Source organism: Schistocerca americana, chromosome 3 (genome assembly GCF_021461395.2).
Source record: "Schistocerca americana isolate TAMUIC-IGC-003095 chromosome 3, iqSchAmer2.1, whole genome shotgun sequence".
Lineage (NCBI taxonomy): Eukaryota > Metazoa > Arthropoda > Insecta > Orthoptera > Acrididae > Schistocerca > Schistocerca americana.
The window spans coordinates 839,223,244-839,245,261 of record NC_060121.1 but is presented as its reverse complement, the minus strand read 5'-3'; the positions used below and the strand labels follow the sequence as shown (position 1 = coordinate 839,245,261).

Sequence of the window (22,018 nt, the reverse complement as noted above, 5' to 3'; positions counted from 1 at the left end):
TTATCAAATACAGTTTGATTCTCCAACATATCTGAAGGCTACTGATAATTTGACGTGAGACTCCTTGTGTTAGGACTGTAAAAAACAACTTAAGTTTGAAGTTTGACTATGCTATGTTGTTTAATATTTGTTTAGCAGGTGTCAATAGCGAACATTCTCAGTGAATTTGTAAAAGTGGTCATCATTATGTGATACAATACTTTCATCTGAAAGGTCTTGGTCCAACTAATATTGAGGCTGAGCAAGATTCTAGTCAGTGGAAGTCTGCTCCTTCATTTGCAACAGTAACAGTAAAACGTAAAGTTTAAGCGAGGCCATACGAGCTGTCAGGACAAACAGTACAGTAGTCTACCAAATGAGATGACCACGGTGGAAATTGTGACGAAAATCCACAAAATGGTAGCAGGTGACCATTGACTGAAAGTGCACAAGTTAGTAGACATCATAAGCATTTCAAAAAGTGTTGTACATCACATACTGACTGAAAATTTGGACATGAAAAAGCTGTGCACAAGATGGGTGCCAGGTTGATTCACAATAGAACACAAAAGTGTCACGATAATGTTTTAGTAGTGAGGGGACAATTTCATTCAGTCAGTCGAATGAAAGAACCGAATGAAACTAGTCTCAGTGCCCATGTCAGCTATATGAATGTTTTCACTCACCAGGTTTGAGTGGTTCCACTCAATGAGAGACCATCAACTGAAACCATTCTTCATCAGTTTTGGCCATTATATGATGTGTTCACTCACTCACCAGGTTTGACTGATTTTCATTTATATTCTTTTTCAGCCTTTTCATTTGTACATGAAATATGATTAGGGTTGACAACTTTTTTAGAGACAAATACAGTATATTATTTCAAGGAGAACTGAATAAAAAGTATATCTCTAAAAATAAAGTACATTTGAAATGTATGTATTTACTTACTGAAATACAAATTTTCACTGTGACATTAAATATTGATTTTTGCTTGGTTTTAAAAATGTAATATCTGGAGCTGCACTGTAAATTTGTGTTTATATATAAATGAACAATCACTTTTTAACATGTTTTTATTAGGTCGGTTTCTTGTCGGTGTTTTTTTTTTTTTTTTTTATCGGTACAAATTTTGCAATTGGTTTTAAACTAGTTTCCCGAGACTTCAAATTTTCAACATAGTTTAGAACTGGATAATACTGTAATATTAACGAACTTTCAAGTCTGGTGTGTGGTGTAGGGTACTTTGTTTTCCTGTCTGCTGCGTCTGTTCAGTACAAATCTTGCAACCGATTTTAAACTAACTTTCCGATAAGCTACAGACTTGAAACTAACTTAACTCAGAACTGGATGACAATGAAAAGTAACTTGCTTTCTTTTCTGATGTGTGACGGAGAGTAGATACTTGGTGTACCACTGCTATTTCCCTGTTTTCTCGTTCCAGTCATGGATGTTTCGCACTTAAGAACAATTGCTGCTAAGCTTCCCTGTCAGCTCAACTCTCTCTAATTTTCACATTCACAGTCTTCTCGTGAGATAGGCCTATGAGGAAGCAACATACTGGTTGACTCATTTGAAGAGAAACTAAAATAAACATGAAGTTTATCACGTGCCCTGCTGTAATCTCATCAAAATGTCTGAAAGCAACTGAAAAATTTCACACACACAAGACTAAAAAGCAGACAATAACAATTTAAATAAAAAACTTTTTAATATAACATGATTCTAAAATAGACTAATAAATATTAAATAATCTCGCCTAACCCCACACAGATTCCTAACACTGTACAGACAGTCCTGAAAATTTGTGCTTGCGAATTTTTAATAGCTATGAAACTATCTGTAAGTCTGAGAACGTGTCCCTGCTCCCTGCGGAACATCGAGACCATCAGTCAAATTACTGTCTACAGACTGTTTGTGTCTGGGAAAATACTCTAATTTGACCCACACATCCAGGATTTTCGAAGTTTTCATCTGTTGTTGTTGTGGTCTTCAGTCCTGAGACTGGTTTGATGCAGCTCTCCATGCTACTCTGTCCTGTGCAAGCATCTTCATCTCCCAGTACCTACTGCAACCTACATCCTTCTGAATCTGTTTAGTGTATTCATCTCCTGGTCTCCCTCTACGATTTTTACCCTCCACGCTGCCCTCCAATGCTAAATTTGTGATTCCTTGATGCCTCAAAACATGCCCTACCAACCAATCCCTTCTTCTAGTCAAGTTGTGCCACAAACCTCTCCTCTCCCCAATCCTATTCAATACCTCCTCATTAGTTACGTGATCTACCCACCTTATCTTCAGCATTCTTCTGTAGCACCACATTTCGAAGGCTTCTATTCTCTTCTTGTCCAAACTAGTTATCGTCCATGTTTCACTTCCATACATGGCTACACTCCATACAAATACTTTCAGAAACGACTTCCTGACACTTAAATCTATAATCGATGTTACCAAATTTCTCTTCTTCAGAAACGCTTTCCTTGCCATTGCCAGTCTACATTTTATATCCTCTCTACTTCGACCATCATCAGTTATTTTGCTCCCCAAATAGCAAAACTCCTTTACTACTTTAAGTGTCTCATTTCCTAATCTAATTCCCTCAGCATCACCCGACTTAATTAGACTACATTCCATTATCCTTGTTTTGCTTTTGTTGATGTTCATCTTATATCCTCCTTTCAAGACACCGTTCATTCCATTCAACTGCTCTTCCAAGTCCTTTGCTGTCTCTGACAGAATTACAATGTCATCGGCGAACCTCAAAGTTTTTACTTCTTCTCCATGAATTTTAATACCTACTCCAAATTTTTCTTTTCGTTTCCTTTACAGCTTGCTCAATATACAGATTGAAATTTTCATCTAAGGTTGGCAATTTAAGTGAGGCAAACCGACCCACTGATACCTCAGATTAGTCAGTCACGTGTTAATGGCACCTGGAACAATTTTATCCAGAGTAGTATATGAATCAGTTTTAAATGATGAAAAGAAAAATCACTCCATTCAGTTCATAATTAAAGGAACATGTATTCTGCTTATGTTAACTTTGGCATATCCCTGAAATACGTCTTCACTTAGGACCACCCTCAGTCAGTATAATGTAGCGCTGCTTTAATTCAGCTAATTAAAGTATTGCAGCCTGGTTTCACTCACTCAGAAGAATGAATGGATAGCTTGGTCACCTGAAACACTGAAGAGCATTTTCAGTTAAAAGACTGAGTACAGTGTGTTAACTTAAGACGGCAGAGTTCTGAGGGGAGTGCGGGGAGAGGAGGAAGCAAGCATTGGTTGGCGAGGGGTGAGGGGCTGTTGGGGGGGGGGGGGGGGGGGGGCTGGGAGGGTGGGGGGGAGGGGGGGGGACGACGACGACGACGACAACAAGGCACGCCTACCAGTTGCAGTGCTGGCACTACAAATTGCGCGTCATGCTTACACAAAAGCAGACGAAAGGCTTGGAAGTAAAACTCGCTTTAAATGTTGTTCGTAAACAAAACTGAAATCGTCATGTATATTAAAATCTATATAAAAATGAATGTATGTATGTTTGTCCACTATGCGCTCACAAACCATTCATCCGATTGCAATGAAACTTTGGTGAGTTGTTCTCTGTATGCCTGAAAAGAGTAATGGAAGCAATTTTTTCTGCTCCCTTTCCCTTTCACAGCATTCGATCACACGCAATATAATTTTGCGAGCATCGCTACGTAATACTGGTTTCCTTCTAACTGTAGGCCTACCGGTAGGGGTTGTTGGCGACTCCCGAGATGGGCCCACAACTGCCTCTTCACTCATTTTGATAATGTTTAGCACAACTGCACGATAAAAACACGCAGAACAGTACAGCGCAAAACAATAACGAAGCAGACGACAATGGCTACCTTGTACAACACAGTCAGCTACGTAATGTTGGCAGCAGTCGCAACTGCGTGCCTACCGAAGCCTCCCAACGTTTACCGACTTCTACCGATTCAGGACTAGGGAGAGGTCTGCCATCTAAAAGTTTACACACTGTACATGGTTCAACCGATGGAAAAACTACTAACTGTTTTCAGTTGAAAAGAAATAATGAATAATTCAGTCAATATGTTAAGTTATAATGGTGCCTTATCTTTTCATTTTATTGCTCCTAATGACTGCTTTCACTCAAAAAGAAAAAAATTAATAATAATCCAACCAACAGGTAAAAACTACAACCGACTTGACATGATTGTTTTCTTTCAGTTGATCCTACATACTAGTTTCATTCAAAAGAAGGAATGAGTAGTCCAACCAACTGAATGATTGTTTTCATTTGGTTGCTCCCACAGACTAATTTCACTTAAAAGAATGAATGATTAATTCGACCAATATGTATAACTAAAACTGAATGAGTCAACTGTTTTCATTTGGTTATTCCCATAACTATGTTTCAGGTGATTGATTAGTGACGTATCACTCCAATAAAGCCAAGTTTTTGCTTCAATTCATAACTATGAATGATACAAGCATCCACCACTTCACACCTGTGAAGAAGGAACAGACAGAACAGTGAATTGAAAGAATTGGCTACAAAGAAGGTGAAGACAGTTCCATTTGCATGCAAAGTCATAGCATTAGATTTTTTGGGATGCGCAGAGGATAATTTTCACTGATTATCTTCAAAAAGGGAAAGTACTGATTATAATGTGATCTTATTGTAGTGTTGTGATGGAATCCAGCAAAAATGGTAACACTTAGCAAAAAAGAAACTTTTGTTTCATCACAACAGTGCACCAGTTCACACACTCATTATCATCATGGCCAAAATCCACGAGTAAAATTTGAATTACTTCCTGATATATCCTATTTGCCAGATTTAGGCCCTCTGATTATTTTCCATTTCCAAACTTCAAGAAATGTCTTGGTGGCAAAAGACTTGCCAAAAATGAAAAGGTGGAGTCCGCAGTTGATCACTATTTTGCAGAGCTCAACAGTTCTTATTATGAACAGGGTATCAAAGCTATTGATCATCATTGGGAAAGGTGTAACAAATGAAAAATCTGTAAAGAAATGAACATTTCACCCAAAATTTTTGTTTTTTCTTTGTTAGGTCGGATACTTCTGGGACAGCCATCATGTATGCAGGCACAGCACTCCAGTAACTCTTAGAACAAACTAAACAATAGGAACTAGTTTTGAAGGACACTTTGTTGTAAAATGTTTTACAACAACTGTTGTATGTAATGCACACTACTGCCAATACAATTTTATTTTAAGTTTGAATGTTATTTGTAAATCAACTAACCTCTCAGTAAAAATTCTGTGACACACCCAGAATACATCATGCATTTCGTAATCATCAGAACATCCATATTCTTGTCTGAATTTATCCAGACCTCCTGAAATGTGTACAGTGATATCACAAGAAAATATATAACTAAACACATAATTAAACATCAGTCTGAATATGTACAGGGATATCAATAGATAATACACAATTAAACATTAAAAGTATTTAACAACAGAATTACAAGGGGAGTATTCGCTGGTCAGTACTACCTTAAAAGGTAAAACTGCAGTTACTACTTATAAACACTTATAAAAGTTCCTTTCTGAGGAAGGAAACAGGGATGGGTTGCAGAAGGTGGGAAAAAAGGGTGATTGTTCAGAGCTCAGGTTTTCGGCTCCCCACGCCCTTACTATAGGTGACTTCATCTCAACTTTGGGTCCAACAAGTGGACTGCTCCTCTTTCCTTATCTTCCCCACTTTACCCCTCCCCCCCCCCCCCCCCCCCCCCTTTCCTGCCTGAGGAATGAGCCAATATTTCTGAAAGCCAGGATAATTTTTCTACTTCTATATGTGCCTATTCACATTATTTTGAATTCTGCCTCCAGACGGGAAACAGTGGTGCGCCATTACCTCCTTGTAATTGTCGAGTTTTCTCAGGTGGATTTTTCCCTTTGATAAACATATAAAGGACAGTCAAATGAAAACTGAACACCTGCCACAACGGGACCATGAAATGGTTCCATTCAACAGTAATCACCACATGCAATAATACATTTACCCCACTGGGAGACGAGATGATCAATTCCTGTTTCATAAAATGCAGTTGGCTGCTGCCGGATCCACACCCGCATCCACTTTTGCACTTCCTCGTCCAGTTAAAACTGACGTCTAACCACATCTTTCCTCAGGTCACCAATGATGCGAAAATCACACAATAATCAATATGGACTGTAAGGTAGATGTTGCAGTGTTTCTCAAACAAGTCACTGAAGTGTAGCCCTTGTATGATTGGCAGTGTGGGAGTAAGCATTATCATGTACCAGGATGATTCTGTCTGACAGCATTCATGGGCATTTTGACTGTGGTGTGTTGCAATTCCTGCACAGTGTTTTGTAGCACTGCACACTGATTGTGGTTTCACACTCCAGGAACATGACGAGCAGAGGGCCCCTGCAATTGCAGAAGGTCTTCTTGGCCTTACCGGAACTTGTGTCAAAAGCTTCAGATTTCTGTTGCGGGGGAGATGTGGGATGTTTCCATTGTTGGCTTTGCTCTTTGCGCTCAAGCTGTCTGGCAGAATCATCCTGTTGCATGATAGTGTCCACTGCCATACTGCCAATCTGACGAGAACGACACTTCAGTGATTGGTTGCAATGTCTTCCATGCAAACCTGATCTTTGATGGTATGATTTTTACATCTTTGGTGACCTTAAGAAAAATGTGCATGGATGTCAGTTTCAGTCAGAGGAGGAAGTGCGAGAGTAGGTTCAGTTGTGGATCCATAAGTGGCTGACTGCGTTCTATGAAGCAGGAACTGATCGTCTCATCTCCCACTGGGATAAATGTCTTGATGAGTGTAGTGATTACTTTTGAATGGAGCCATCCGTGGCCCTGTTGTGGTGGGTGTTCAGTTTTTAGTTGATTGCCCCTCATCATTAACAGTGAAAAGTAATAATCTCTAGCACAAAAATCTGTTTGTAAAAGCTTATAAACAATATTACCTGATGGTAAAAGCATACCACTGATATATTGGTAAGAGCATATCACTGAGATGTTTGAAGATAAAATTGAATTATAGTTTGCTGACCTAAAGTAAAAGAATGTCATTCCTGATATCCCACAGAAATTGTTCACCAAAATAAGTACATTAAAGAAATGGAAGGACAATCAGGTAAAAGCAACAGGGAGCAAATATATATTGTAAAGTTTGCTTACAGAATCAGCTTTGCTGGACACTAAAAAGCCACAAAAATTGCTTATTAAATAAAAAAGTGAATTAGAACAGGTGAAAGGAGTTAGTGTCACTGACATATCTCTATTTTCTTATTTAGTATCCTGAATTTCCAAACTATGTGTGTAAAATAAGGAGAAAAGAATTAGCATTAGAATTGTTGATGTTTCAAAAAAATCATCTGTCTTAAAATTTATGAAAGTTCATTTTACACCTCAAATTGTATAAACATGCTTCTATAATTCAGCTATAACTAGGATTCTAATTTAGCTATATGTTTTAGGGGATGAAGTGGAGACTAAAGGACATGAAACAGACATGATTCACTTCGAAAACTGTAGTATGGGAGGTTTAAGATGCATTGTAAAACCAATTTTGAGTGACAAAACAATGATGGCAGATAATGAAATTACTGAGTTCTATGAAACTAGAATATAGTGATAGGCAAACCATTCTGTTGTACCAAATGTTTACATCTGACATAGTAAACACATACTGTGACACAGCAACAGGAAAATTACACAACTGCTTTTTCAATACTGTAATAGTGCATCAGAATCAATTATCAAATAGGAGACATACAAAAAAGCCAATCTGAAAATACTGTATGGACATGTTTTAAAGCTAAGTAAATGATGATGGTAAACTAGAGCACAGTGACAGTCACAAGCTTAGAGCTCAAGTAAATGAAGACAGTAAACTGGATCAAAATGACAAGTCTCAAGCTGAGTAATCATAATAGGGACTGAGATATTATTTCTGTTAAGAAAATCAAACTTCCCAATAGCACAAGTATATTTGTAATAATAGAATCCAACAGGCAATAGCTGATGACTGGGGTTATTTCATGATGAACCCAGTGGCATAAAACAACCCTTAACAGTTTTAAAATATTTAGTTCCACAAGGGAAGAGATGACTTAACGAATAAACTAACAGCAGAAGAAGTCTAGTAATTGCAGTCAAGGTAGCAATGACAGTGAAAGTATGACGAGTATTGGGGTAAAAGAGGAAGGTGTTAATAGAAGTTTGTATTAGCAATGAAGCCAGAAGTAATTACTGTGTTACGTAAATCTGACAACACAGTGAACGTGAATGGCTTATTTTAGTTACAAATGTAATAGTTTGTAACTATGAAGACAGAAATAAATATTACTTTTCACATCTTTAACTAAATTCCAATTATGCTTGGCAGAATCTAAACCATTACATTCAATAAGTAAATTCACTGTTAATGGGTAAAACTATGGGTACTGTTACTAAACTTAACAGCATTCACAATTAAACTCCTTTTTCTCTAATATTATCTCTATATGTTATAATTACAAAAAACAGCAACAATTATAATAAATGTGGAAGGAAGATGGTATAGAAATTAAAATGTTACCTTTTATTGCTTCATCTAACTGTTTTATTCTCTCCACTTCTGGGAAGTTGAGGTCTTGTAGTATATATATATGATTAACACTGAGAGGATTGTTACTTAATTGTGTTCCAAATAAAACAATGCTTACAAAATCACGGGGAGCATTGTGCAGCATACTGAGAATTGTCCCTCTGCAACACTAAAAATTTATTTAAATGATTACATAATTCACAAGAGACACATGCAACCATTATAAGAAAAAACCATCAGGCCACATATGATGAAAATAAGTTTGAGGCATTCAAACACAATAATTGTCACAATGTCATGGTGTGGACATACGGGAGAAAATGGGCTGGATTTACTTACGGTGTTTAAGTCCTGACCAAGCACTAGGTGATGAAAAATGGAAATGAGGCTATCCGTAGTGCAGCAGTTTTCTACAGTACTCACTCCACGTTAAAACTTTATGTTATGGTACAAGAGAAAAGGAGCACACATCATTAGAAGGTAGTGACATCATCTTATCTATCTGTGCGCGTGCACGCGCACGTAGAAGAAGGCGAACGTGATGAAGAAGAAGAACTGTCAAGTTTAATCTGCACAATGGACAAAAATGAATTTGGACTGTCACCCTTGATATTATGGAGTGGTTTAAAAACAACTGAAAAATCAGTCAGTCATAGATTTTTCTTTCATTCAGGTAAAGGCTTTATTTTCTCTGTAGAATTTTATCATTTCCTTCTAAAACTGGAGTTGTTGGAACAGTTAGCATCAAAACGAAACATAAAACTAGTTGTTCTTGGCAAGAAAATACTACCTTCTTACTGTGCTCATCAGCTTAAGATAAAATAACAAAAATTCTTTGTGTGTTTGAAGGAAAGTAAGTATTGGAAAACTGGACTGACAGAGAGGTGCCTACATAGACTACAATGTCAGCAAGAGAAGAAGGCTGGATGGTGACCACACTATTTTACAACTGGTTCAGAGATGTATTTTAACACTTTGGAGACCAACCAACAAGTACAGCTTGGGCCACAACTTTGTGTTAAAAAGACTGTCCCCGAATACAGGTCAGGTTGCAATCTTCTCATCATGCGAGCCACCCATTGCTCAGAAACGACTCCATTCATGGGAGGATAATGTACAGATGTCTCGTGACCTGCCCCTTGACTTGTGCTGCCCTGTGTGGCCAATTTTCAGAATTATTTCGAAAGAAACATTAGTGAACTTAACAGCTGCTGTCATGAATGGCAGAGCTAATATGACTGCAATGCCATAATATCATTTCCGCAGCAACAAAAAGTTTACATTTGATGACTAGGAGATAACGTAATTTCAGCTACAAATATGCCACATTTTCTGAATGAGCAAGAAATTTTGGAATCTGAAGAGAAAGAAATTGCTCAATAACTCACCTCACACTATTTTCTTTGGAGCATAATCTCAGTGAGGCACAGGTTAACATTATCAACACTTTATGAGTAATTTACATCTTTTGCTCTAACTCAGCAAATTTAGAGAAATATATTTTTATGTTAGTATGTAGTCTTGTAAGCTTCTTTAAGGTTACCAAAAATAAATCTTTTTGATATTTTTGTTTTACTTCCGTTTGGTTCTTTAACTGTTATGCAATTTGTAATACCTGTCACTGCTCAGCTATCTTCATTGTTTTCATAAAGCGAATGTACAGTTTTGACAGTTTCTACTGGTGAACATTTCCATGGTTTTTGGTTTGAACCTTCCATAAACCATTTTTAATTCAAAATTCGTTTGGATTGCTGAGCAATGTAATTAGGAGCACAAAATTCGCTCATTATGTTCCTGATACTCTACTTTTCAAATAAACTTGTAAGAATCGTTAGAGTTTTTGCCCTACTCGTAGAATTAAATAAGTTAGTTCTGAAAGCTTGGAGAACTGATTCATCAAAATCGATGTCATTATCAGATGAATTGTCAGCAGTAACAAAAAGTTTATGTTCGTTGATGAGGAGATGATGTAATTTCATGTGTGTACTTGTTACATTTCACAATTTGTTGTAATTCTGCAACAAATATGTCATATTTTCTGAATGAGTGAGAAATTTTGGAAGCTGGATAGGAAGAAACTGCTCAATAACTCACTTCACACTTTTTTCTTTGGAGGATAATCTCAGTGAGGCACACGTAAACATTATCAACACTTTCTGAGCCATTTACATCTTTAATGGTAAGCTATTAACATAATTTTTTCTAATGTTCTTTCTGTGGACATTACCATTCTTTCCAAACTCCTTGGAGGAGTGGAAACGGGATGACACTTGGTAAACTGTAAATTATTCCAATACTTGCTTTGGTGCAATACATACTTTCTCACTAAGTTCTGAAATTCATTACCCTAAACTGTTAAAAGAGTCAAAATATGTTAAACATTTTAAGTTACTGATTTGTTCTTTCCCAAAACTAGCAATTACATGAAGTGCAAAAAGATGAACATATTGTTTGAGTAGCTCAATAATCTGTTACTTTCCCTTAAATGTTTGTCAACATGTGCGCTCAAAACTTTGGAAATTCAGTCCTGTTTATGTTGTAAATTTACCATCTGTGTTAATCTTTGTGTGGTACAGAATGGGATGGATATACCGTGTATGAACATCCTTCCCCCCTCCCCCCACACACACACGAAATGAAGGGAAATCAATCTGAAGTAAACTACTTAATGAGTATTAAAAATTTCTTCTGTTTTGAACTCTCTAATAGGATTAATTATAACACTAGTATCACCTGTGAAATGTACTTTCTCAGCTTGACATACATTCATTAAAAGTGTGTGTTCAGAAACAAGAAAGGAAGGTTAGGGTTTAATGGTTCATTGACCATGAAGTCATTAAGGTCTATGCACAAACTCGGATTGGACAGGTATGGGAAGGATTCTGGCTGTGTCCTTGTCAAAAGAATCATTCTAGCATTCATCTAAATTGATTTAGAGGAACCATAGAGAATCTGACTGGCCAGATAAGGATTTGAACCCCCACCCTAAATAACGCAAATCCAATATTTTAACTACTGCACTACAATGCACAATTTTTGTGGGAGTGGTTTGAGGCAGGTACTGCTTTGTCCATGTAATACTATTTGTATAAGTCTAATGTCACTCGTCACATTTCCAAAGTGGACAGCTATCTCATTTTTATTGACAGCCTAGGACTGTAGCAGATACTCCCACCTTTGAACATCCATTTCTTGTCCTAGTGATTTGGGGGAGAATTTAGCAACACAGAAAGGTTCATGGATAGTAAGAATACTATCAGATAATAAAATGCACTAGTTATGGACATTTTAACATTTAATTGCTGAAGAAGGCACAATGTTCAGCTGCTTTTTCGTCAAGACGTGTGGCACCCACTAAGACATATGTATATGAAGGGGCAGTGATACAGGCTGAATAACCACACAAATAATGAAGTTACATAATTAATTTTTCATTTGTTTGCAGGCCAAAGCTGCGGTTCCAATACACACTAGTGTCCCTATGCCATGAAACTGTATCATGCCATTAGAGATGCCAAAACGAAATGGCGCAGCCTGCTGATGACATGGAGTTTCTGATGTCATTCATTTTTGACAACACTGTGAATGTTGCAGCTGTGTCAGACCAATCTAGATGACTGACTTTGGACTGGTTTGACAAAGCTGCAGATTTTCACTTTATCAATAGGTCTCGTCATTTTGTTTCACATCACTAGAGGCATACTACGGTATGGGGTTTCACTGTGTACAAGAAGTGCCCTGACACGTAACTGCAAACAAAGAAAAAATAATTATGTAACTTTACTTTTGAGGTGATAATTAAAACTTTCTGAATACTCTTCACAAAAAATCAAAGAAGTCAACCATTCATCTGGAACACTCTGATGTGTGGCGCATACACATATCACATGGAAATATCACAAACTCTGTAACATTGTTGCAAGACCAAGGTTTAAAACCAAATACTGGACTGTACAACATATCATCATACTTCCCCTGCAAAAGACAGCACAGCAGTGCAAGGTAAAAAACTAAACTCCATCCAAACAGGCCTTGAAGGCCCAACAGTACCGACTGACTGCTGTGTCATCTTCAGGCCACAGGTTTCAATGGATGCGGATAGGGAGAGTCATCGCTCTCTCAGCCATTGTCAGTTTTCGTGACCGGGGGCCACTACTTCCAATCAAGAAGCTCCTCAATTGGGCTCACAAGGGTGGAGTGCACCCCGCTTACCAACAGCGCTGAGCAGACCAGACATGCGCCCTTCCAAGTGCTAGCCAAGCCTGACAGCACTTAACTTAGGTGAAAGGTAAAGCTGTCATCAAACTGGAGGTTGGTTTGAACACCATAGTTCTTTATTAGGCACTGTCGTACTGAGGGTGGATTGCCCTTGCCTTGCACCAACCTCTAAAAGATAAATTATAAAGAGACTTTGCTGTGTTACAACTTCTCCGATTGCAACCTCCAGTTTGATGACAGCTTTACCTTTCACCTAAGTTAAGTGCTGTCAGGCTTGGCTAGCACTTGGAAGGGCGCATGTCTGGTCTGCTCAGCGCTGTTGGTAAGCGGGGTGCACTCCACCCTTGTGAGGCCAATTGAGGAGCATCTTGATTGGAAGTAGCGGCCCCCGGTCACGAAAACTGACAATAGCTGAGAGAGCCATGACTCTCCCTTTTTGTATTTTCTGTTTTTATGTGTTTTTGCAATTGATTAGCATCTCACTCAACTGCCTGTACCTTTGCTGCCATCTCAGTTTCATGTGTCATTCAAGACAAAGAGGAAGACAGGTGAAAACTATTAGTATCCACTGAAGTCCATATTTGAACAAACAACGGCACTACTGTGCATGACTATATTGATTTTATGAATGTTCTATTAGTTCATTGGAAAATTTAAATAAATGTTGAGTTACATGAAAAATTTGGACTTTCATACATTATTTCATTTGTTATTTAACTTGTCTGAACAACTTATAGTAAAGTCAGGATGCAGTGCAGCAATACTCATTTTATCCTTCCTGCTTTGTATAAATAATAAAAGGTTGGTTTCTAATTATAACAAAAGCAAAAAGAATGAAGAACCCACAAAAACAGAATGTAATTTACCAAAGAAAAACAAACAAAAAAGTCAAAATAGCATTTTCTTTCAGTGAACAAAACTGTACCAGTGGACTCGACCGAAACGTCCACACTTTTATAGTTTTAAATACTGACAATATTTGGAATCAGTGTAATCAGAGGGGTAAGGATAGTTGTGGGAAAATGTTTTTAAAAATCAACCAAACAACAAAAACAATACTCATGAATTTTTGATACATCCTTGTACATACATTTCCATGTATCCAAAAATGTGTTCTAAATACGGAGTGTTTGCCCCTGATTGTACAATGGGCCTATGATAGTTATAAGTGTCATTTGTTAAAAATTTCCACAAATAATAAGTTTAGCACAAAATCAGTATACAATGTTAGATGCCAGTTAAGAAACCTTTCTGATAGCACCTCATTCACCCCTGTATGAGTAGTACGCGTTGAGAAAGAGAGATGTTGATTTGTGAAATAATATACATGATGATAAATTGGCAAATGAGATGAGAAAGATTACTAAAATACATCTGTTGAAAAGGCAGCGAAAGTGCCAGTAATGCATATTACACAATGAAATATTACCTAGCGGACTCAGAGTAGTGGTTAATAATGAAAAGAAATAACTACAAACACTTTGTCACATTACAATACACTAGTGAACCTGGCAATGCATCACAGTTGCTAAATATAAGGGGCGTTCAAAAAGAAACAAGCCGGAGGAATAATTACAGAAACCAGTACCTGTATGTTAGAAGTATTGACCTTGGCTGTAGGGACACTTGTCTCACTTTGACATAAGGCGGTGAATGGCTGTCTCATAAAATTCCTGGGGCTGTGATGTTAACCAGTTCTGCACATACAGCTGGACGTTGTAGTCTGAGGTGAATCGGTTGCTCCTCAGAGCCTTTCTAAGGGAACCAAAAACGGCATAATCACAGAGATGGATTTCCGGACTTACTGGAGGGTGGCTGAGAACCTCCCATTTGAATTTCTGCAGGAGTGCCATGAGTGTGTTGGCCAAATGAGGCTTTGCATTGTCATGGAGCAGAATGACCCCACGGGAGAGATTGCCTGGTCTTTTTGATTTGGTCATTTGGAGAAGGGTGGTCAAGGTATGCAAGTAATGCTGGGCATTCACTGTTGTCACATGCTGCAGGAAGTGAATCAGAAGGGGGCCATCTTGGTCAAAGAAGAACGTCAGCATAACATTTCCTGCACTTGTGTGGATGGCCTTGGCCTTTTTTGGTGGTGTTTACCCTGGATGCTTCCACTGGAGACTTTGTCGTTTTGATTCTGGCTCAAAGTGATGACACCATGACTATCTCCAGCCACCAATCGTGCCAGGAACGCATTCCCTTCCTAAGCATAGCGCTGCAGATGAGCAAGATGGTAGGCCATTCAACATGCTTCCTGGTGTGGTTGAAGACTATGGGGCACCCATTGGGCACACACTTTGCACATGTGCAGTCGTTTCTTCATGATAGTGTGAACACTTCCTACACTCAATCCGACCATGGTGGCTATGGCTTTCACTGTTACTCGGCAGTCCTAGGTAATGACTGCATCCACCAGCTGGACGGTGTCATTGGTAATGCAGTGTGGTGCTCCAGACCGTGCATCATCGGCTAACGACACCCGTTCTTACCTGAAGCGCTTGTGCCACACCTTGACCCTTGCAAGGGACATACAGTGTTCGCTGTACACTTGTGACATTTGTCAATGAATGACCATTCCTCCTACTGCTTCCACTGTCAGAAAACAAACAACACCTCTTTGCTCCAACACCTCTTTGCTCTTCTGTTGACACCTCCATGTCACTGTATGCAATGTGACTGGCAGCGTTGGACGATTGATCCATGCTGCTGCTAGCTCTGTATGGTCACGTGATGTGAACGCGTGCCCTCTAGCGATGGGCCGTGAACTTTCACACTCTGGTCGGAACCACACCCCATTACACATGCCATGATATTAACCTCCTGTCACCGGTTTGTGTATTCGAGACTCCGGCTCGTTTTTTTTTGAACGCCCCTTATATGTATGGGAATTGGACATACATCCTAAACTCCTTCCCTCCCTCCCCTCTCTGTCCACCTCCATCTCCACCCCCTCCCCCCCTTTGCCAGTGCATCCCTTTCACCTCTCTGTGTCCACCTCCCCCCCTGCCCCTCCCCCGTCTCTGACCTATTTCTCTCTCTGACCTTGAGCCTTGCTAACAACACTTCTCTTGGGAACTGAATAAGCTTAAGATGAATGGGTAAATCGGTTGGGATCATTGGTAAAAAGGGATGAGTGACACATTACAAAATTTTAGATGATTCAGATTCCAGAATCATAAGCCAAATGCTGCAAATACATCTTCTCTGTTTTAATATATGCCCTCTTATCATAATTGAAACTGGCTGCAAGAAAGAAATCAAAACTGCATGTTTTCAGCACAGTATGACATTTTCTTTCCTGCTGTTGGTTTTAACAAAAACTTGCACATTGTTGTTTAAAAAAATAAATAGCTTACGTCCATCTGAATGTTTGTTAGAGCATCATGTAAAAATTTGAAGTAAATATGTCCTGAACTATTAGAGATCTGTGGAAACAATGTTAAACAACTTGTCTTCATGTAGTACTACAGATGGGTGATTTCATCTCAAATCATACAGATCATGTCAACTCGTGACCATCAATTTTTCTGGAAAAAATATATATTGGACCTCTACATCATAAGTGTTAAGAAATAAAGTGTTTTCGTTTTACCTTAATTTTTGTAAATGGTATGGGCCTTCCAAATATGTATATTTTGTAAATAATTCTTAAAACAGTATATATATATATATATATATATATATATATATATATATATATATATATATATATATATATATATATATATATATATATATATAATGGAAGGAAACATTCCACGTGGGAAAAATTATATATAAAAAACAAAGATGAGGTGACTTACCGAACAAAAGCGCTGGCAGGTCGATAGACACACAAACAAACACAAACACACACACAAAATTCAAGCTTTCGCAACAAACTGTTGCCTCATCAGGAAAGAGGGAAGGAGAGGGGAAGACGAAAGGAAGTGGGTTTTAAGGGAGAGGGTAAGGAGTCATTCCAATCCCGGGAGCGGAAAGACTTACCTTAGGGGGAAAAAAGGACAGGTATACACTCGCACACACGCACATATCCATCCACACATACAGACACAAGCAGACATATTTAAAGACAAAGAGTTTGGGCAGAGATGTCAGTCGAGGCAGAAGTGTAGAGGCAAAGAAGTTGTTGAAAGACAGGTGAGGTATGAGTGGCGGCAACTTGAAATTAGCGGAGATTGAGGCCTGGCGGATGACGAGAATAGAGGATATACTGAAGGGCAAGTTCCCATCTCCGGAGTTCGGATAGGTTGGTGTTGGTGGGAAGTATCCAGATAACCCGGACGGTGTAACACTGTGCCAAGATGTGCTGGCTGTGCACCAAGGCATGTTTAGCCACAGGGTGATCCTCATTACCAACAAACACTGTCTGCCTGTGTCCATTCATGCGAATGGACAGTTTGTTGCTGGTCATTCCCACATAGAATGCATCACAGTGTAGGCAGGTCAGTTGGTAAATCACGTGGGTGCTTTCACACGTGGCTCTGCCTCTGATCGTGTACACCTTCCGGGTTACAGGACTGGAGTAGGTGGTGGTGGGAGGGTGCATGGGACAGGTTTTGCATCGGGGGCGGTTACAAGGATAGGAGCCAGAGGGTAGGGAAGGTGGTTTGGGGATTTCATAGGGATGAACTAACAGGTTACGAAGGTTAGGTGGACGGCGGAAAGACACTCTTGGCGGAGTGGGGAGGATTTCATGAAGGATGGACCTCATTTCAGGGCAGGATTTGAGGAAGTCGTATCCCTGCTGGAGAGCCACATTCAGAGTCTGGTCCAGTCCCGGAAAGTATCCTGTCACAAGTGGGGCACTTTTGTGGTTCTTCTGTGGGGGATTCTGGGTTTGAGGGGACGAGGAAGTGGCTCTGGTTATTTGCTTCTGTACCAGGTCGGGAGGGTAGTTGCGGGATGCGAAAGCTGTTTTCAGGTTGTTGGTGTAATGATTCAGGGATTCCGGACTGGAGCAGATTCGTTTGCCACGAAGACCTAGGCTGTAGGGAAGGGACCGTTTGATGTGGAATGGGTGGCAGCTGTCATAATGGAGGTACTGTTGCTTGTTGGTGGGTTTGATGTGGACGGACGTGTGAAGTTGGCCATTGGACAGGTGGAGGTCAACGTCAAGGAAAGTGGCATGGGATTTGGAGTAGGACCAGGTGAAACTGATGGAACCAAAGGAGTTGAGGTTGGAGAGGAAATTCTGGAGTTCTTCTTCACTGTGAGTCCAGATCATGAAGATGTCATCAATAAATCTGTACCAAACTTTGGGTTGGCAGACTTGGGTAACCAAGAAGGCTTCCTCTAAGCGACCCATGAATAGGTTGGCGTACGAGGGGGCCATCCTGGTGCCCATGGCTGTTCCCTTTAATTGTTGGTATGTCTGGCCCTCAAAAGTGAAGAAGTTGTGGGTCAGGATGAAGCTGGCTAAGGTGATGAGGAAAGAGGTTTTAGGTAGGGTGGCAGGTGATCGGCGTGAAAGGAAATGCTCCATCGCAGCGAGGCCCTGGACGTGCGGAATATTAGTGTATAAGGACGTGGCATCAATGGTTACAAGGATGGTTTCCGGGGGTAACAGATTGGGTAAGGATTCCAGGCGTTCAAGGAAGTGGTTGGTGTCCTTGATGAAGGATGGGAGACTGCATGTAATGGGTTGAAGGTGTTGATCTACGTAGGCAGAGATACGTTCTGTGGGGGCTTGGTAACCAGCTACAATGGGGCGGCCGGGATGATTGGGTTTGTGGATTTTAGGAAGAAGGTAGAAGGTAGGGGTGCGGGGTGTCGGTGGGGTCAGGAGGTTGATGGAGTCAGGTGAAAGGTTTTGAAGGGGGCCTAAGGTTCTGAGGATTCCTTGAAGCTCCGCCTGGACATCGGGAATGGGGTTACCTTGGCAAACTTTGTATGTGGTGTTGTCTGAAAGCTGACGCAGTCCCTCAGCCACATACTCCCGACGATCAAGTACCACGGTCGTGGAACCCTTGTCCGCCGGAAGAATGACGATGGATCGGTCAGCCTTCAGATCACGGATAGCCTGGGCTTCAGCAGTGGTGATGTTGGGTGTAGGATTAAGGTTTTTTAAGAAGGATTGAGATGCAAGGCTGGAAGTCAGAAATTCCTGGAAGGTTTGGAGAGGGTGATTTTGAGGAAGAGGAGGTGGGTCCCGCTGTGACGGAGGACGGAACTGTTCCAGGCAGGGTTCAATTTGGATGGTGTCTTGAGGAGTCGGATCATTAGGAGTAGGATTAGGATCATTTTTCTTCGTGGCAAAGTGATACTTCCAGCAGAGAGTACGGGTGTAGGACAGTAAATCTTTGACGAGGGCTGTTTGGTTGAATCTGGGAGTGGGGCTGAAGGTGAGGCCTTTGGATAGGACAGAGGTTTCGGATTGGGAGAGAGGTTTGGAGGAAAGGCTAACTACTGAATTAGGGTGTTGTGGTTCCAGATTGTGTTGATCGAAATTTTGAGGTTTTGGAGGGAGTGGAGCTGGAAGTGGGAGATTGAGTAGATGGGAGAGACTGGGTTTGTGTGCAATGAGAGGAGGTTGAGGTTTGCTGGAAAGGTTGTGAAGGATGAGTGAGTTGCCTTTCCGGAGGTGGGAAACCAGGAGATTGGATAGTTTTTTGAGGTGGAGGGTGGCATGCTGTTCTAATTTACGGTTGGCCTGTAGGAGGATGCTCTGAACAGCCGGTGTGGATGTGGGGGAGGAAAGATTAAGGACTTTTATTAAGGATAGGAGTTGACGGGTGTGTTCATTGGCTGAGTTGATGTGTAGGTGAAGGATTAGGTGGGTGAGGGCAATGGATTGTTCAGTTTGGAACTGGTATAGGGACTGATGGAAGGAAGGGTTGCAGCCAGAGATGGGAACTTTGAGTGTGAGGCCTTTGGGGGTAATGCCAAATGTCAGACAAGCCTGAGAAAATAAAATATGCGAGCGTAATCTGGCTAGGGCGAAGGCATGTTTGCGGAGGGAATGTAAATAAAACTTAATGGGATCATTGTGGGGGTGTTGTGAGGGTGACATGGTGTTAGAAGGTGGAAAGTGTAACATGGGGTGAAATGAAAATGAAAATAAAAATATATGGGGAGAGATAAAGGTGAACCGGAAAGAAACTGGAGATCTGGAATGAAAAAAGGCGAAAAGGTGTTGGTTACAGCTGGGCTATGTTGGACTTGGGTTGGTAGACAACGATGTGCATAAAGGTTAGGTGGTTGTGTTGCCGCCAAAACACGTTAAAGGACGGAGAAATTCGGGAAAATTTCGAAAAAACTGCGTGTAGTATATTAAAAGGAGTGGTATTGTGGTGGCAGATTATGAAAATGAGGCTAACAATTGTCTGACGAAGAAATAATGGCGTTAAAACCTGTGGGAAGCGGCTAAAAATGATCGGTGATGTGGGAAAAACGGAAATGGAAATAAAGCGAAAGTTATTAGAACTGGCCGAAATGGTTGTTTAAAAGGTGAAAGGAGCTGTTTGTGAACTAGAAACGGTGGATATTATAGCGGCGGTAGTGCTGAAAGCGGCAAAAAAATTTTTTGGTTATAGTTTGGAAGTGGGTTACGTATTGTTGAGTATATAAATAGGCGGGATAAAATAGTATAGCAGATTACGGTAAAAAGGAGAAGGTGAATGCAAAGTGAAACTACTGGCAAAAACAGAAAGAGGAAAATAAGACGACAGAAAAGATTTCGAAATGGAACAGTGACAATAACAAACGTAATTGTTGGATTCAAATTAATGATATCAATATAATGGAAGGAAACATTCCACGTGGGAAAAATTATATATAAAAAACAAAGATGAGGTGACTTACCGAACAAAAGCGCTGGCAGGTCGATAGACACACAAACAAACACAAACACACACACAAAATTCAAGCTTTCGCAACAAACTGTTGCCTCATCAGGAAAGAGGGAAGGAGAGGGGAAGACGAAAGGAAGTGGGTTTTAAGGGAGAGGGTAAGGAGTCATTCCAATCCCGGGAGCGGAAAGACTTACCTTAGGGGGAAAAAAGGACAGGTATACACTCGCACACACGCACATATCCATCCACACATACAGACACAAGCAGACATATTTAAAGACAAAGAGTTTGGGCAGAGATGTCAGTCGAGGCAGAAGTGTAGAGGCAAAGAAGTTGTTGAAAGACAGGTGAGGTATGAGTGGCGGCAACTTGAAATTAGCGGAGATTGAGGCCTGGCGGATGACGAGAATAGAGGATATACTGAAGGGCAAGTTCCCATCTCCGGAGTTCGGATAGGTTGGTGTTGGTGGGAAGTATCCAGATAACCCGGACGGTGTAACACTGTGCCAAGATGTGCTGGCTGTGCACCAAGGCATGTTTAGCCACAGGGTGATCCTCATTACCAACAAACACTGTCTGCCTGTGTCCAATCATGCGAATGGACAGTTTGTTGCTGGTCATTCCCACATAGAATGCATCACAGTGTAGGCAGGTCAGTTGGTAAATCACGTGGGTGCTTTCACACGTGGCTCTGCCTCTGATCGTGTACACCTTCCGGGTTACAGGACTGGAGTAGGTGGTGGTGGGAGGGTGCATGGGACAGGTTTTGCATCGGGGGCGGTTACAAGGATAGGAGCCAGAGGGTAGGGAAGGTGGTTTGGGGATTTCATAGGGATGAACTAACAGGTTACGAAGGTTAGGTGGACGGCGGAAAGACACTCTTGGCGGAGTGGGGAGGATTTCATGAAGGATGGACCTCATTTCAGGGCAGGATTTGAGGAAGTCGTATCCCTGCTGGAGAGCCACATTCAGAGTCTGGTCCAGTCCCGGAAAGTATCCTGTCACAAGTGGGGCACTTTTGTGGTTCTTCTGTGGGGGATTCTGGGTTTGAGGGGACGAGGAAGTGGCTCTGGTTATTTGCTTCTGTACCAGGTCGGGAGGGTAGTTGCGGGATGCGAAAGCTGTTTTCAGGTTGTTGGTGTAATGATTCAGGGATTCCGGACTGGAGCAGATTCGTTTGCCACGAAGACCTAGGCTGTAGGGAAGGGACCGTTTGATGTGGAATGGGTGGCAGCTGTCATAATGGAGGTACTGTTGCTTGTTGGTGGGTTTGATGTGGACGGACGTGTGAAGTTGGCCATTGGACAGGTGGAGGTCAACGTCAAGGAAAGTGGCATGGGATTTGGAGTAGGACCAGGTGAAACTGATGGAACCAAAGGAGTTGAGGTTGGAGAGGAAATTCTGGAGTTCTTCTTCACTGTGAGTCCAGATCAT

General features: G+C 40.7%; 1 protein-coding gene across 1 annotated transcript in view; it reads right to left on the bottom strand.

Moving 5' to 3' along the window:
* LOC124605568 (ATP-dependent DNA helicase 2 subunit 1) overlaps window positions 1-22,018 on the bottom strand; it is a 172,610-nt gene that overhangs the window by 111,846 nt on the left and 38,746 nt on the right. Inside the window, exons 2-3 of the mRNA XM_047137342.1 lie at window positions 8,562-8,739; window positions 5,240-5,333 (exon numbers count right to left, since the gene is read on the bottom strand). Of these exons, the coding sequence (XP_046993298.1) occupies window positions 5,240-5,333; window positions 8,562-8,739 (272 nt within the window). The remainder of the gene's footprint in view (window positions 1-5,239; window positions 5,334-8,561; window positions 8,740-22,018) is intronic.